This window comes from Anolis carolinensis, unplaced genomic scaffold (genome assembly GCF_035594765.1).
Source record: "Anolis carolinensis isolate JA03-04 unplaced genomic scaffold, rAnoCar3.1.pri scaffold_7, whole genome shotgun sequence".
In the NCBI taxonomy this organism is placed as follows: Eukaryota; Metazoa; Chordata; class Lepidosauria; order Squamata; family Dactyloidae; genus Anolis; species Anolis carolinensis.
This window is the reverse complement of record NW_026943818.1, coordinates 33,889,454-33,905,250: the sequence shown is the minus strand read 5'-3', so window position 1 is coordinate 33,905,250 and position 15,797 is coordinate 33,889,454. Positions and strand designations below refer to the sequence as shown.

The window sequence follows — 15,797 nt, the reverse complement described above, 5'->3', positions numbered from 1 at the left end:
AAGTGTGTCATTTGGGATCTGTGTGCCTGGATTGGTTCAGTTGTGTGATTTGTGGCAGTTGCTGTGGTCTCAAGAAGTGAGGGAAGGTACTGCAAATCCCATCATCCTTGGTCCATCCTGCCCCAATATACATCAGGACGTAAAGGGGTCGACAGGAGTTGTGTGTGCCAAGTTTGGTCCATTTCTATCATTGGTGGGCATTGCAGTCGTCTGTGGGAGTTCAAGTGTTTGAAAGTACTGCAAATCCCATCATCTGTGGTCCATCCTCCCCCAAATGGCAGCAGGTCATAAAGTGCATCGTGGGGATGAAGTGGGCCAAGTTTGGTGCAGATCCGTCATTCCTGTTGGTCTCAGTGGCCTGGGATAGTGGCGGCCAATCAAAACGCGAGCACATATTCCGCCAGGCCAATCAAAACGCTGATACATACTCCGATTTCACTTTTATTATATATCTATATATATAAAAGAGTGATGGCATCACGGCGACTCACAAAACAACAAAAGTACAGGGCCCCCAACCTCAAAATTTGACAACACAACCCATCATCCACGCCTGTAGGTTGATACAACAAAAAGAAAAGAAAAACAAAGTCCTAATTAGAGGGAGAGCAATAATTTTTTTTATCCAATTGCTGCCAGTTTAGAGGGCTAATCTCTGCCCACTTGGTTGCCTAGCAACGAAGGGACAGCCAGATTTCAGTTAGGGGACAGGCAGATTTAGGCCTCACTTAGGTCTCTTCCACAGATTATCTAATTTGCACTGGATTATATGGCAGTGTAGACTCAAGGCCCTTCCACACAGCTATATAACCCATTTATAATCTTATATTATCTGCTTTGAACTGGATTATCTTGACTCCACACTGCCATATAATCCACTTCAGTGTGCATTTTATACAGCTGTGAAGAAGGGGCCTCATATAATCCAGTTCTAAGCAGAAAATATAAGATTAGAAATATACAGTAGAGTCTCACTTATCCAACGTAAACAGGGCAGCAGGATAAGTGAATATGTTGGATAATAAGAAGGGATTCAGGAAAAGCCAATTAAACATCAAATTAGGTAATCGTTATACAAATTAAGCACCAAAACATCATATTATACAATAAATTTGACAGAAAAAGTAGTTTCATGCGCAGTAATGCTATGTAGTAATTACAGTAGAGTCTCACTTATCCAACACTCGCTTATCCAACATTCTGGATTATCCAACGCATTTTTGTAGTCAATGCTTTCAAAATATGATATTTTGGTGCTAAATTCATAAATACAGTAATTACTATATAGCATTACTGTGTATTGAACTACTTTTTCTGACAAATTTGTTGTCTAACATGATGTTTTGGTGCTTCATTTATAAAATCATAACCTAATTTGATGTTTAATAGGGTTATCCTTAATTCCTCCTTATTATCCAACATATTCGCTTATCCAACGTTCTGCCAGCCCGTTTATGTTGGATAAGTGAGACTCTACTGTACTGTATTTACAAATTTACTACTAAAATATCACAATGAATTTAAAACACTGACTACAAAAACATTGATTATGAAAAGGCAGACTGCGTTGGATAATCCAGAACATTGTATAAGTGAATGTTGGATAAGTGAGATTCTTCTTTAATATGAAATAATTACTGGGATAGAATAATGCAGAACAATATAATCTCTAAAACCAGGACAGTAAATAAACAGGGGAATTCCACACAGGAAGCAATCAGGGCCAGCTAACACCTCCCAACAAAGTATTCCCATCATCAAAATCAGGCAAATCCTGTTTTCTCAGGGCCACAGACAGTAGAAGCACATAAAATATCGCAAACAACACCACTCTGAAAACAAGGGAATTCCAGACAGGAAACAATCAGGGCCAGCTAACACCTCCCAACAAAAAATTCACTCAGGGAGGAAACAGCCAGGCTTTAAAGCTGCAAGGCCATTACATACTAATCATTTTTCCTAATTGCAGCATTCATACTTGCCTCCAACAGACAAAAAAAAAAAACAATCAGAAATATTGTATATTCACAACCTTTAGGAAATAATATCCCCTGATGGCGCAGCGTGTTAAAGCGCTGAGCTGCTGAACTTCTGGACTAAAAGGCCGCAGGTTTGAATTGGGGGAGCGGAGAGAGCCCCCACTGTTAGCCCCAGCTTTTGCCAACCCAGAAGTTCAAAAACATGCAAATGTGAGTGCATCAATAGGTACTGCTCCGGCGGGAAGGTAACGCCGCTCCATGCAGTCATCCCACATGACCTTGGAGGAGTCTACGGACAACGCCGGCTCTTCGGCTTAGAAATGGAGATGAGCACCAACCCCCAGAGTCAGACACGACTGGACTTAATGTCTGGGGAAAACCTTTACCCTTGACCTTAACTACCACCAATTCCTCAAGACTTTATTTCCCAGAACACCAGACTTCGCCACAGCAACGCGTGGCCGGGCACAGCTAGTCTATATATATAAAAGAGTGATGGCATCACGGCAATTCACAAAACAACAAAAGTACAGGCCCCCCAACCTCAAAATTTGACAACACAACCCATCATCCACGCCTCAAGGTTGATACAACAAAAAGAAACGAAAAACAAAGTCCTAATTAGACGGAGAGCAATAATTTTTTTTTTATCCAATTGCTACCAGTTTAGAGGGCTAATCTCTGCCCACTTCGTTGCCTAGCAACCAAGGGACAGCCAGGTTTCAGTTCGGGGACAGGCAGATTTAGGCCTTACTTAGGCTTCTTCCACAGATTATCTAATTTGCACTGGATTATATGGCAGTGTAGACTCAAGGCCCTTCAACACAGCTATATAACCCATTTATAATCTTATATTATCTGCTTTGCACTGGATTATCTTGACTCCACACTACCATATAATCCACTTCAGTGTGCATTTTATACAGCTGTGAAATAGGAGCCTCATATAATCCAGTTCAGAGCAGATAATATAAGATTAGAAATATACAGTAGAGTCTCACTTATCCAACGTAAACAGGCCGGCAGGATAAGTGAATATGTTGGATAATAAGAAGGGATTCAGGAAAAGCCAATTAAACATCAAATTAGGTAATCGTTATACAAATTAAGCACCAAAACATCATATTATACAACAAATTTGACAGAAAAAGTAGTTCCATGCGCAGTAATGCTATGTAGTATTTACAGTAGAGTCTCACTTATCCAACGTTCTGGATTATCCAACACATTTTTGTAGTCAATGCTTTCAATATATCGTGATATTTTGGTGCTAAATTCATAAATACAGTAATTACTACATAGCATTACTGTGTACTGAACTACTTTTTCTGACAAATTTGTTGTCTAACATGATGTTTTGGTGCTTAATTTGTAAAATCATAACTTAATTTGATGTTTAATAGGGTTATCCTTAATTCCTCATTATCCAACATATTCGCTTATCCAACGTTCTGCCGGCCCGTTTATGTTGGATAAGTGAGACTCTACTGTACTGTATTTACAAATTTACCACTAAAATATCACAATGAATTTAAAACACAGACTACAAAAACATTGATTATGAAAAGGCAGACTGCGTTGGATAATCCAGAACATTGTATAAGCGAATGTTGGATAAGTGAGATTCTTCTTTAATATGAAATAATTACTGGGATAGAATAATGCAGAACAATATAATCTCTAAAACCAGGACAGTAAATAAACAGGGGAATTCCACACAGGAAACAATCAGGGCCAGCTAACACCTCCCAACCAAGTATTCCCATCATCAAAGTCTGGAAAATCCTCTATTTTCTCAGGGCCACAGACAGTAGAAGCACATAAAATATCGCAAACAATACCACTCTGAAAACAAGGGAATTCCAAACAGGAAACAATCAGGGCCAGCTAACACCTCCCAAGAAAAAAATCACTTAGGGAGGAAACAGCCAGGCTTTAAAGCTGCAAGGCCATTACATCCTAATCATTTTTCCTAATTGCAGCATTCATACTTGCCTCCAACAAACAAAAAAAACCAATCAGAAATATTGTATATTCACAACCTTTAGGAAATAATATCCCCTGATGGCACAGCGTGTTAAAGCGCTGAGCTACTGAACTTCTGGACCGAAAGGCCACAGGTTTGAATTGGTGGAGCGGAGAGAGCCCCCACTGTTAGCCCCAGCTTCTGCCAACCCAGAAGTTCGGAAACATGCAAATGTGAGTGCATCAATAAGTACTGCTCCGGCGGGAAGGTAACGCCGCTCCATGCAGTCATCCCACATGACTTTGGAGGAGTCTACGGACAACGCCGGCTCTTCGGCTTAGAAATGGAGATGAGCACCAACCTCCAGAGTCAGACACGACTGGACTTAATGTCAGGGGAAAACCTTTACCCTTGACCTTAACTACCACCAATTCCTCAATACTTTATTTCCCAAACCACCATGTTTCGCCACAGCAACGCGTGGCCGGGCACAGCTAGTATAGATATATAATTTTTTGATATTACTATTTCAGCCAAGCATGATATTTTATTTGGAAGGGACCCCAAAGGCCATCCGGTCCAGCAATGGACTGCAGAGTCTCAGTAAAAGTTCAAAAAATATTTATTCAGGTAAAACGAACTCCATTGTAGATAGAAAGGCTTGGGAGCTGTCTAGTCTACTCTAGACTGGTTTCTAAGGGAAAATAACAAACATCTAAATCGTCACATCTTGCCAGGAGAGATGCTTCTTGTTAGCTAGAAGAACAAAGGGAGAAGAGAGTGAACCTCATGGTCCAGTTTATTGGGCCATAAAACATTCTGACCAATGAGAAGTTAGTGTTCCTGGAGATTCACATTTCGACTAAGTTCAAAGTAAGGGATGTGACGTACACAGGATAGAGTGAAACAAAGTAAAGCTTTGGAAACAGGGAAAGGATTCCCTCAATCTAATACAGGGGTCCTCAAACTTTTAAAGCAGAGGGCTTCAGACTGTGGAGGGGCCGAATTATCATTTGGAAAAAAAAATGAACAAATTCCTTATTTGTAGTGCAAAACAACAACAATAACAATGAAAGAACAATACACTATTTAAAAATGAAAACAATTGTAACCAACATAAACCTATCAGGATTTCAATAGGAAGTATGGGCCTGCTTCTGGCCAATGAGATAGTCAGGTTAATTGGGATTGTTGTTGTTGTTGTGTCTTCAAGTCATTTCATCCAATGCTACAGACAATGCGGTTGCGGTTGCTGTTGCCCGCTTTGGGTCCAAAACTATTTAGTTGCTTGTGATTTCTTTTTCTTTCTTTTTTTAAATTTTATTTTTATTTCCATTATTTGAAATGTACAATGCTTTTGACACGAAATAAATAAAGTCATTTCAGACTTTGGGCGAGCCTAAGTCCAAAATTATTTATTTATTAATTTACTACATTTATTTACTACATTTATATCCCACCCTTCTCACCCCAAAGGGGACTCAGAGCAGCTGTATGTACATACAATATATTATATTATTAGCATAGCACAATATTAGCATTATATATTACTACTAGCTGTGCCCGGCCACGCGTTGCTGTGGCGTTGTCTGGTGGTGTTGGTGAGAACTTGCTGAGGTAGTGGTGGTATTGAATGTCTGTTGTATGGTTGTCTTTATGTTTAGTATGCATTTGGTTGTTTGTGTACTGTGAAAGTGGTGAGGATAGAGGGGGTCTATGTCCCTGTGTAGTATTGTATAGTATTTATACGTTGTCCATGTGTTGTGAATGCTTGGATTGTGTCCTGCTGCATAGTAGAAAGCGTTGGGCTGGATGTCCCTTAGGGGTCTCTCCAAACTCTTGTGCCTGTCCCCTGGGCTGAGTAGGTTGCTAGGAGACCAAGTGGGCAGAACTTAGCCTTGTAACTGGCAGCAATTGGATAAAAACAATTATTCCTCTCCCTGTAATTAGGACTTTATTTTTCATTTCTTTTTGTTGTATCAACCTAGAGCCATGGATGATGGGTTGTATTGTCAAATGTCAAGGTTGGGGAGCCTGTAGTTTTGTTGTTTTGTCTGGTGCCATGATGCCATCACTCTTTTATATATATAGATATTGAACTATACCACTGTACTGTAATATTATAAGTAACTAGCTGTGCCCGGCCACGCGTTGCTGTGGCAAAGTGGTGGTGGTATCGGTTAAAACTTGTTGTGGAATTTTTATTTGACGTTATTTGTATTTTTTAAAATTAATTTAAAATTAATTTTATTGTCACTTATCTTTTTTATTTATTATATTTTATTATTTTGTTGTATTATTTTTAGTCATTTTGTTATAGTATTTTATTGTATTAATTATTTTAGTGTTTTTTATAATTTTTTATTGTATTATTTGTATTTATTTTTTTATCATTATTTTATTAACACTGGGCTGAGTGGGTTGACCTAGGAGACCAAGTGGGCGGAGCTTAGCCTTCTAACTGGCAGCAATTGGATAAAAACAATTATTCCTCTCCCTCTAATTAGGAATTTATTTTTCTTTTCTTTTTGTTGTATCAACCTAGAGGCATGGATGAGGGGTTGTGATGTCAATTTTCGAGGTTGTGGGGTGTTTACTTTTGTTGTTTTGTCCGCTGCCGTGATGCCATCACTCTTTTATATATATAGATATATAACATATAATTAATATTATTATATGGTATTACAGTAGAGTCTCACTAATCCAAGCTAAACGGGCCGGCAGAAGCTTGGATAAGCGAATATCTTGGATTATAAGGACTGATCAAGGAAAAGCCTATTAAACATCAAATTAGGTTATGATTTTACAAATTAAGCACAAAAACTTCATGTTATATAACAAATTTGACAGAAAAAGTAGTTCAATACTCAGTAATGTTATGTTGTAATTACTGTATTTATGAATTTAGCACCAAAATATCACGATATATTGGAAACACTGACTACAAAAATGGCTTGGATTATCCAGAGGCTTGGATAAGCGAGGCTTGGATTAGTGAGACTCTACTGTATTATTAATATTATATTGTATAAAATGATAATATTATTATCAATATCATATGTACATAGTAAAAGGTAAAGGTTTTCCCCTGACGTTAAGTCCAGTCATGTCTGACTCTGGGGGCTGGTGCTCATCTCCATTTCTAAGCCAAAGAGCCGGCGTTGTCCATAGACACCTCCAAGGTCATGTGGCCAGCATGACTGCATGGAGCACCGTTACCTTCCCGCCGGAGCGGTACCTATTGATCTACTCACATTGGCATGTTTTCGAACTGCTAGGTTGGCAGAAGCTGGAGCAGCAGCGGGCGCTCACTCCGCTCCCGAGATTTGAACCCAGGACCTTTTGGTCTGCAAGTTCAGCAGCTCAGTGCTTTCACACACTTCGCCACCGGGGTTCCCCATATGTATATACAATATATTATATTATTAAAACTGATATAAAAATATTATATTACTAGCTGTGCCCGGCCACGCGTTGCTGTGTCTGAGTCTGGTGGTGTTGGTCAGCCTACATTAGGTTGTATTTATGCTGTGACCTTCTTTATACTCACATTAGTCGTAGTATTTGAAGTCTGTTACCTTCTTCAATTTTTGTGTTGATTGATAATTGCTTGAGATCCCTGTTGTCTTTGGTTTGTTGTTAGTTGTAATGTCTGATTCTGCTGAGTGCGGTTTATATTTTTATTGTGGTACAATAGTCCTTTTTTTGTTTTGCCTGTGTAGGTGTTTATTATTATTGTTGTTGTTGTGGTCTTGAAGGTTGGATAAGTTAGATGCTACTGTATTGTTTTTTGGAGGCCCAGTGTAGCACTGACTGGCCTCTCAGCCTCAGTGCCTGGCTGTTTCTTGCCTGTGATGGTGTTGATTCTTATTGTTGTTGTTGTTGTTATTGTTATTATTGTAATTGTTTTTTTTGAGGCCAAGTGTGAATGTAGGGATTGGGGAGGTGGATGAGTTGTGTTGTCAAATTTGGTATTTGTTATAGTCACAATGCGTTGTTGTGAGTTTTGTGGGTCTGGATTGTGGTTTTGTGGTGTAGTTGTGTTGTTACAACCGGGAGAAAAGGCTTTTGTGTTGTGTTGTCAAGTTTTGTATTTCTGGGGCGTTTAGTTGTGCACCAAGTTTCGTATTTCTGGGGCATTTAGTTGTGTTGTTATAGTCAAGATGCATTGTTGTGAATTTTGTGGGTCCGGATTGTGGTTTTGTGGTGTGGTTGTGTTGTTACAACCAGGAGGCAAGGCTTTTGCGTTGTGTTGTCAAGTTTTATATTTCTGGGGTGTTTAGTTGTGTGCCAAGTTTCGTATTTCTGGGGCGTTTAGTTGTGTTGTTATAGTCACGATGCGTTGTTGTGAGTTTTATGGGTCCGGATTGTGGTTTTGTGGTGTGGTTGTGTTGTTACAACCTGGAGGGAAGGCTTTTGCATTGTGTTGCCAAGTTTCGTATTTCTGGGGCGTTTAGTTGTGTTGTTATAGTCACGATGCGTTGTTGTGAGTTTTGTGGGTCCTGTGTGGTTTTGTGGTGTGGTTGTGTTGTTACAACTGGGAGGCAAGGCTTTTGCATTGTGTTGCCAAGTTTTGTATTTCTGGGGCGTTTAGTTGTGTTGTTATCGCATGATGCGTTGTTGTGAGTTTTGTGGGTCCGGATTGTCGTTTTGTGGTGTGGTTGTGTTGTTGTAACCGGGAGGCAAGCCTTTTGCATTGTGTTGCCAAATTTCGTATTTCTGGGATGTTTAGTTTTGTTGTTATAGTCACTGCGCAAACAACTTTATCATTTTATGTATATAGATAAATGAGGGCGGGGGCCAGGTAAATGACCGCATCCGGCCCCCGGGCCTTAGTTTGGGGACCCCTGATCTAATATCATCAATCTAACTACATTTAGACTTGAGTAGTCCAGGATGATTCCCAATTCGTAAATTCTTTTTCCTTGATGTCAATTGGAATGTTCTGGAACAAGAAGCATAGTCTAGGTAAGATATTCATTTTTATTATAGCTCTCCGTCCTAGGAGAGAGAGATCCAGATTCATCCATTTTTTTCAGATCATTTTTTATTTTATTCCAGGTTTTTTTCATAATTATTTTTATACAGATCTTTGTTATTCATTGTTATGTTTATTCCTAAATATTTTGCTTGGAGAGCTATTTCAATTCCTGTTTCTTGACTTAATTCTTCTTTTTCTTTATTGCTTAACGTTGTCGCTAATATTTTTGTTTTGCGTAGATTGATTGAAAGACCTGCAACTGATCCAAATTGATTGACCAGGCATATCATTTTGGGATCTTCTGACATTAAAATAATGTCATCTGCAAATAACTTTATTTTATATTGTTGGTTTTTCACTTTTATACCAATCAGGTCATCATCTTGACGTAGTTTTCTTGCTAGGATTTCTATTGCGAGTATGAATAGTAAGGGTGAGAGGGGGCATCCCTGTCTCACACCTCTCTGTATTGGAAACATTTCAGTCATATCTCCATTAATTTTAATTTTGGCTCTTTGATCTGTGTATATGGCTTGTATTCCATTAATGAATTTGCCCCCATATCTTAGGTTCTTTCATAGTTCAATGATGAAATTCCAGTTTAGTCGGTCAAAGGCCTTTTCAGCATCCAATAATAAAAGTGCCCCCTTTTTGAGTTTTGCGTTTTGAATATGTTCAATTATATTCAAGATTATTCTTGTGTTATCTTTAATTTGCCTTCCAGGTAGAAAGCAGTACCTATTTATCTACTCAACCTGCTAGGTGGGCAGGGCATGTCCTTTTATTACTTTCCCACTTAAAGCAGTACCTATTTATCTACTCAACCTGCTAGGTGGGCAGGGCATGTCCTTTTATTACTTTCCCGCTTAAAGCAGTACCTATTTATCTACTCAACCTGCTAGGTGGGCAGGGCATGTCCTTTTATTATTTTCCCGCTTAAAGCAGTACCTATTTATCTACTCAACCTGCTAGGTGGGCAGGGCATGTCCTTTTATTACTTTCCCACTTAAAGCAGTACCTATTTATCTACTCAACCTGCTAGGTGGGCAGGGCATGTCCTTTTATTACTTTCCCGCTTAAAGCAGTACCTATTTATCTACTCAACCTGCTAGGTGGGCAGGGCATGTCCTTTTATTACTTTCCCACTTAAAGCAGTACCTATTTATCTACTCAACCTGCTAGGTGGGCAGGGCATGTCCTTTTATTACTTTCCCGCTTAAAGCAGTACCTATTTATCTACTCAACCTGCTAGGTGGGCAGGGCATGTCCTTTTATTACTTTCCCACTTAAAGCAGTACCTATTTATCTACTCAACTAGCTAGGTGGGCAGGGCATGTGCTTTTATTACTTTCCCGCTTAAAGCAGTACCTATTTATCTACTCAACCTGCTAGGTGGGCAGGGCATGTCTGTTTATTACTTCTCCACTTAAAGCAGTACCTATTTATCTACTCAACCTGCTAGGTGAGCAAGGCATGTCCTTTTATTACTTTCCTGCTTACAGTGGTACCTATTTATCTCCTCAACCTGCTAGGTGGGCAGGGCATGTGATAAATTAAATTAAAGATAAATTAAATTATCTTTAATTTGCCTTCCAGGTAGAAAGCCTGCTTGGTCAGCTTTGATCCAATTACTCAGTGTTGATTTTAATCTGTAAAGCTTTGGAAACAGGGAAAGGATTCCCTCAATCTAACTATCATCTATCTAACTACATCTAGACTTGAGTAGTCCAGGATGATTCCCAACATTGGGAATGGCGTGTTCCCAGAATTCCACTGACCGCTCTTTTTTCTCTGCCTCCCACAGGGATCAAAATCCCGGAGTCTTGCGTCCAGCAGGTGCTGAAGGAGCTGAAGCAGATGGACGAGAACGTGAAGCAGAAGCAAAGGCAAGCGTTGCAGGCGGCGGCAACTACGGTAGCAGCGGCGGCATCGACGGCGGTGGCTCGTCCGAATATGCCGTACCCGCTCCTTCAGCCGCTGGACCTCAGCCAGTCTGCCGCATTCTTGCCCTCACAGCAGGACGAGATCTTGGACCTGACCTACAGCCCCTCCAGCGACGACGGCGGTGGCGGTGGCGGGAACGGCATCCCCGACTTGTGGTCCGCCGCTTCCCCGCAGCCTCACCCTCCGCCGCATTACGCCTTCCCCGCTCCTTACAGCGTCGCCCCGTCCCCGCACGAACACTTGCCCGCCGGGGCCCCTCCGCTCCCCAACGGCTTCTCGTTGCCCAGCCAGGACATCAACTACAAGGAGGTCTTGGAGGAGATGTTGAACTCCCTCAACGTGGGCCTGGAGGACAATAGCGCCTCGGCCGCCCCGGAGCGCCAGAGCGTCATCCAGTTCAGCGGCCCCTTCTCGGGCTTCTTCGACGAGGACAGCTGAGTCTTGGCCTCTTCGGGGTGTGTTTGTTTTTTTGTACCGCTCGGACCACTCAAGGGACAGGGACGAACGCAGAAGCAAAGTTTATTTATATATATATATTATACAGTCACCTGTTACTAAATTTTTTATATCTATACCTATTGACGTACGTCTCGGAATAGAGGTCCAGGAACGGGGGCGACGTGGGGTGGCACCTTATGCAAACTACTGAGTTGGAAAGTCTACACTGCCATCTAATCCAGTTAAAATCTGATAATCTGTATTTTATAGGCAGTGTGGAAGAGGCCTAAGTGAGGCCTAACTCTGCCTGTCCCCTGGGTGAGTGGGTTGCTAGGAGACCAAGTGGGCGGAGCTTAGCCTTCTAACTGGCAGCAATTGGATAAAAACCATTATTCCTCTCCCTCTAATTAGGACTTTATTTTTCTTTTCTTTTTGTTGTATCAACCCAGAGGCGTGGATGATGGGTTGTGTTGTCAATTTTCGAGGTTGTGGGGTGTTTAGTTTTGTTGTTTTGGCGGTCGCCAGGATTCCATCACTCTTTTATATATATATATATATATATATATATATATATATATATACTAGCTGTGCCTGGCCACGCGTTGCTGTGGCTTATGGGAATGCTTTGTTGGCCAGGTGGAATAGCAATGAATAGCCTTGCAGCCTCAAAAGCCTGAATCCTGGCTGTACCCCGGTTGCTAGGAGACAAAGTGGGCGGGGCCTAAAGGGGGCAGGGCCTACCCTTCTGACCAGCAACCAGGGTTGAAAACATTGCCATATTATCCAGTTCAAATCAGATAATCTGTATTTTATAGGCAGTGTGGAAGAGGCCCTGGGCGCCATTAAATGGCTGAGTGGGGAAAAAAGAGTTCTTCCTCCTTCTCTAATTTGGACTTTATTTTCCAGGTTTTTTTGTTTGAAAGACATAGATGGGATGGCTATGTCTTTTGTGGCCAAATTTGGTGTGATTTGGTCCAGTGGTTTTGTTGTTTACTCACTCCTACAAACGTACATTACATTTTTAGATATATAGATTCCTTCTCCGGACGGGAGCTCAATTCCGCCCTGTGGTGGCTCAAAACACAAGTGTATTGTTTATTATTTTTTCCTCTAGTTTTGGACTCCAGCTCCCAAAATTCCTGGCCTAGGAGGAGGCATTCGCGGCCAATTCGGGATCAGCACGTCAATGCAACAAATGCCATATTCCGAGCCTAGGAGTGTCAGGATCACAACAGCAAGTAGGCAGGTTGGTAGGTAGATAGATAGACAAGCTTGTATTTTCCAAGGATATTTTCCATTATTTTGCTCCCACCCCGTTAGGGTCATTCCATGCCAAAATTTAAAAAAGTTCCTACCATTGTGTTCTGTCATTGTGAGGGTTAAATTGAGACTTATTCATCTCTCTGTCTCAATCTCCCTTCCGTCGGCAATCTAGCAATCTGAACATTTGTTTTGTTCGTTAATTTTGAAAAAAAAATGGCCTCATAATTTTTTTTCTAATAATTCTTGCATCTTGGTATTGATAAGTAAGTTTGATTGCGTTCGTAAATTGGTATCCTATATCCAATTTTTTCAATATTAGCAGTCCCAATTTATGTTGTCAAAAGCCTTTTCTGCATCATTAATTTCATCGGAATCAGCAGGAAAAAAAACTGTACAGGATTTTCAATTTACTAGCCCACTCTGTCATTATTAGTAGGAAGAAGTCCCAATTTATGTTGTCAAAAGCTTTTTCTGTGTCATTAATTTCAGGAAAAAAAACTGTACAGGATTTCAATTTTTATACTAAACCATACATTTAGTTTCAATTTTATTAGACCCTAAAAATGGCATTAATTTCATCGGAATCAATAGAAAAAAAAATGAACAGGATTTCAATTTACTAGCCCATTCTGTCATTATTAGTAGGAAAAAGTCCCAATTTATGTTGCCAAAAGCCTTTTCTGCTTCATTAATTTCATCGGAATCAGCAGGAAAAAAAACAGTACAGGATTTTCAATTTACTAGCCCATTCTGTCATTATGAGTAGAAAGAAGTCCCAATTTATGTTGTCAAAAGCCTTTTCTGCTTCATTAATTTCATTGGAATCAGCAGGAAAAAAAACTACAGGAATTTCAATTTACTAGCCCATTTTGTCATTATTAGTAGGAAAAAGTCCCAATTTATGTTGTCAAAAGCCTTTTCTGCGTCATTAATTTCAGGAAAAAAACTGTACAGGATTTCAATTTTTATACTAAACTATACATTTAGTTTCAATTTTATTAGACCCTAAAAATGGCATTAAATGTCGTGCGTATGCTGACTGACTGGCCTTCAAATAAGGAGTCTAAATCAGCAACTATTTCAGTTTGAGACTTCACATTTTGGGAAACTTGGTTTAACATCTGACTAAAATTTGAACAAAATTGGAGATGTGATATTAATGAAGACATTGTGGCATTGAATGTTTGCCGTTTTTATGTATGTTAACCGCCCTGATTCCCTCTGGGGAGAGAGGGCGATCTAGAAATAGTTTATATTATTATTATTATTATTTTATTATGACAGCAAACAAGATAGATATGCTGGATTTCGTATCACAAAATCAAAAGTCGAACAATGTCAGCTCTAGTTTGTAGTGCGGTTTTCTTGTACTTCCCAAGTGTCTAGGACTGTGTGATGTATTGTCGGATGATGCGTGCAGATCCCAGTAGGGTGGCCTTTTGCAGTTGGCAGATCGTGATTTTGTCAATTATTATTATTATTATTATTAGACCACTTGGCATGGAATGACCCATTAGCCAAGTCCCTGAATAAGAGCAGGACGGAGCGGAATAATGAGTTGTTTACCTGTAACTGTTTCTTTTCGAGCGATCTGTGAAATTCGCACATAGGTGCGATTTCACAGACGCCACAAAGAAGAAAAGACCCTCTAATACTCAGGAAAAGGATTCGGAGGCACTTTTTGAAGTCCTCACCAAATATATGGTTGCTTAATGGGATCGGAACCCTTCTTTGCTTCTTTTCGAACTGTTGTGTGTTTTAAACCTACTCTCATAAACCTGACACACCTTAGAAGGGTAAAATCAAAACTCTTTTTTCCATTCGAACTGTCTTGCGTTTTAAGCCCACTCTCATAAACCTGACATACCTGAGAAGGGTAAAATCAAACCTCTATTTTTTCCATTCGAACTGTTGCATTTTAAGCCTACTCTCATAAACCTGACACCTCTGAGAAAGGTAAAATCAAACCTCTCTCTTTTTCCCATTCGAACTTCTGTGTGTTTTAAGCCTACTCTCATAAACCTGACACACCTGAGAAGGGTAAAATCAAAACTCTCTTTTTTCCATTCGAACTGTCGTGTGTTTTAGGCCTACTCTCATAAACCTGACACACCTGAGAAGGGTAAAATCAAAACTCTTTTTTCCATTCGAACTGTTGTGCGTTTTAAGCCTACTCTCATAAACCTGACACACCTGAAAGGGGTAAAATCAAACCTCTATTTTTTCCATTCGAACTGTTGCGTTTTAAGCCTACTCTCATAAACCTGACACACCTTAGAAGGGTAAAATCAAAACTCTCTTTTTTCCATTCGAACTGTCTTGCGTTTTAAACTTACTCTTATAAACCTGACACACCTGAGAAGGGTAAAATCAAATCTCTCTTTTTTCCCTTTCTTCCCTTTATATACAATCCCCGCTCCAGGATCTCGCCCTTCGCCTTATCAGGAGAATTAAAATACTACTATATTATGTTAACAGCGAACCTTTTAAACTAAATTATTACACTGTTTTTGTTTATTGATTGTGTATGTATTTTGTAGAAAAAAATGGTGGAGAAAAAAAAAAAACACCTTCTTCCCCTTTTTCCTCTTCTGTCCCTCTCTCAATGGCACTTTCTAACCTGCTTAATTATCGTAATAATAATAATAATAATATTTTTTTCTATGCATATTTATAATTCGTGGGGAATTGTATATATGTAAAAAAAAATACCCAAACGAACCTGGGGGAGGGTTTGCTTTTCTTTTGTTTTTCCCTCCTCTTTGTGGAAAAAAAAAATGTGCCTTTTGAATGAATGATGCCGGGATTTTCTATTTGCACCCGAAGGATTAAAATTGTTGCCATTTCCGCTCAGTGGAGACGGTGAGGGCGTCCTAGGTTTTTTTTGCACGCGTGTGTGTGGAACGTATGTGGGATGCTTCAAATGGCAAAAAAATAATAATGTGATGTCCATTTGTTAGGGACCTCATATCTCCCAAACTACTTCGCGGATTGCTATGAAATTTGGACATAACATAGCATTCGAACTGCCGTGTGTTTTAAGCCTACTCTCACAAACCTGACACACCTGAGAAAGGCACAATCAAAGCACTCCCAACAGATGTCCATCAAGTCTCCGATTAATAATAATAATAATAATAATAATAGAGTTGGAAGCCTACTCTCACAAACCTGACACTCCTGAGAAAGGTAAAATTAAACCACTAAGCAAGGGCCAAGGCATGGT

At 39.9% G+C, this 15,797-nt stretch overlaps 1 protein-coding gene across 3 annotated transcripts in view; it reads left to right on the top strand.

Annotated features, from left to right (window-relative positions):
* Positions 1 to 15,429, top strand: part of sbno2 (strawberry notch homolog 2) — a 131,104-nt gene extending 115,675 nt beyond the window's left edge. For 2 of the 3 annotated variants that reach the window (XM_062960307.1, XM_062960309.1), the window contains one exon: positions 10,731 to 15,429. In XM_062960307.1, coding sequence (XP_062816377.1) covers positions 10,731 to 11,308 — 578 coding nt within the window. In that variant the 3' untranslated portion in view covers positions 11,309 to 15,429. The remainder of the gene's footprint in view (positions 1 to 10,730) is intronic. The other variant, XM_062960308.1, reaches the window with a different exon arrangement.
* The last annotated feature ends 368 nt before the right edge of the window (positions 15,430 to 15,797 follow it).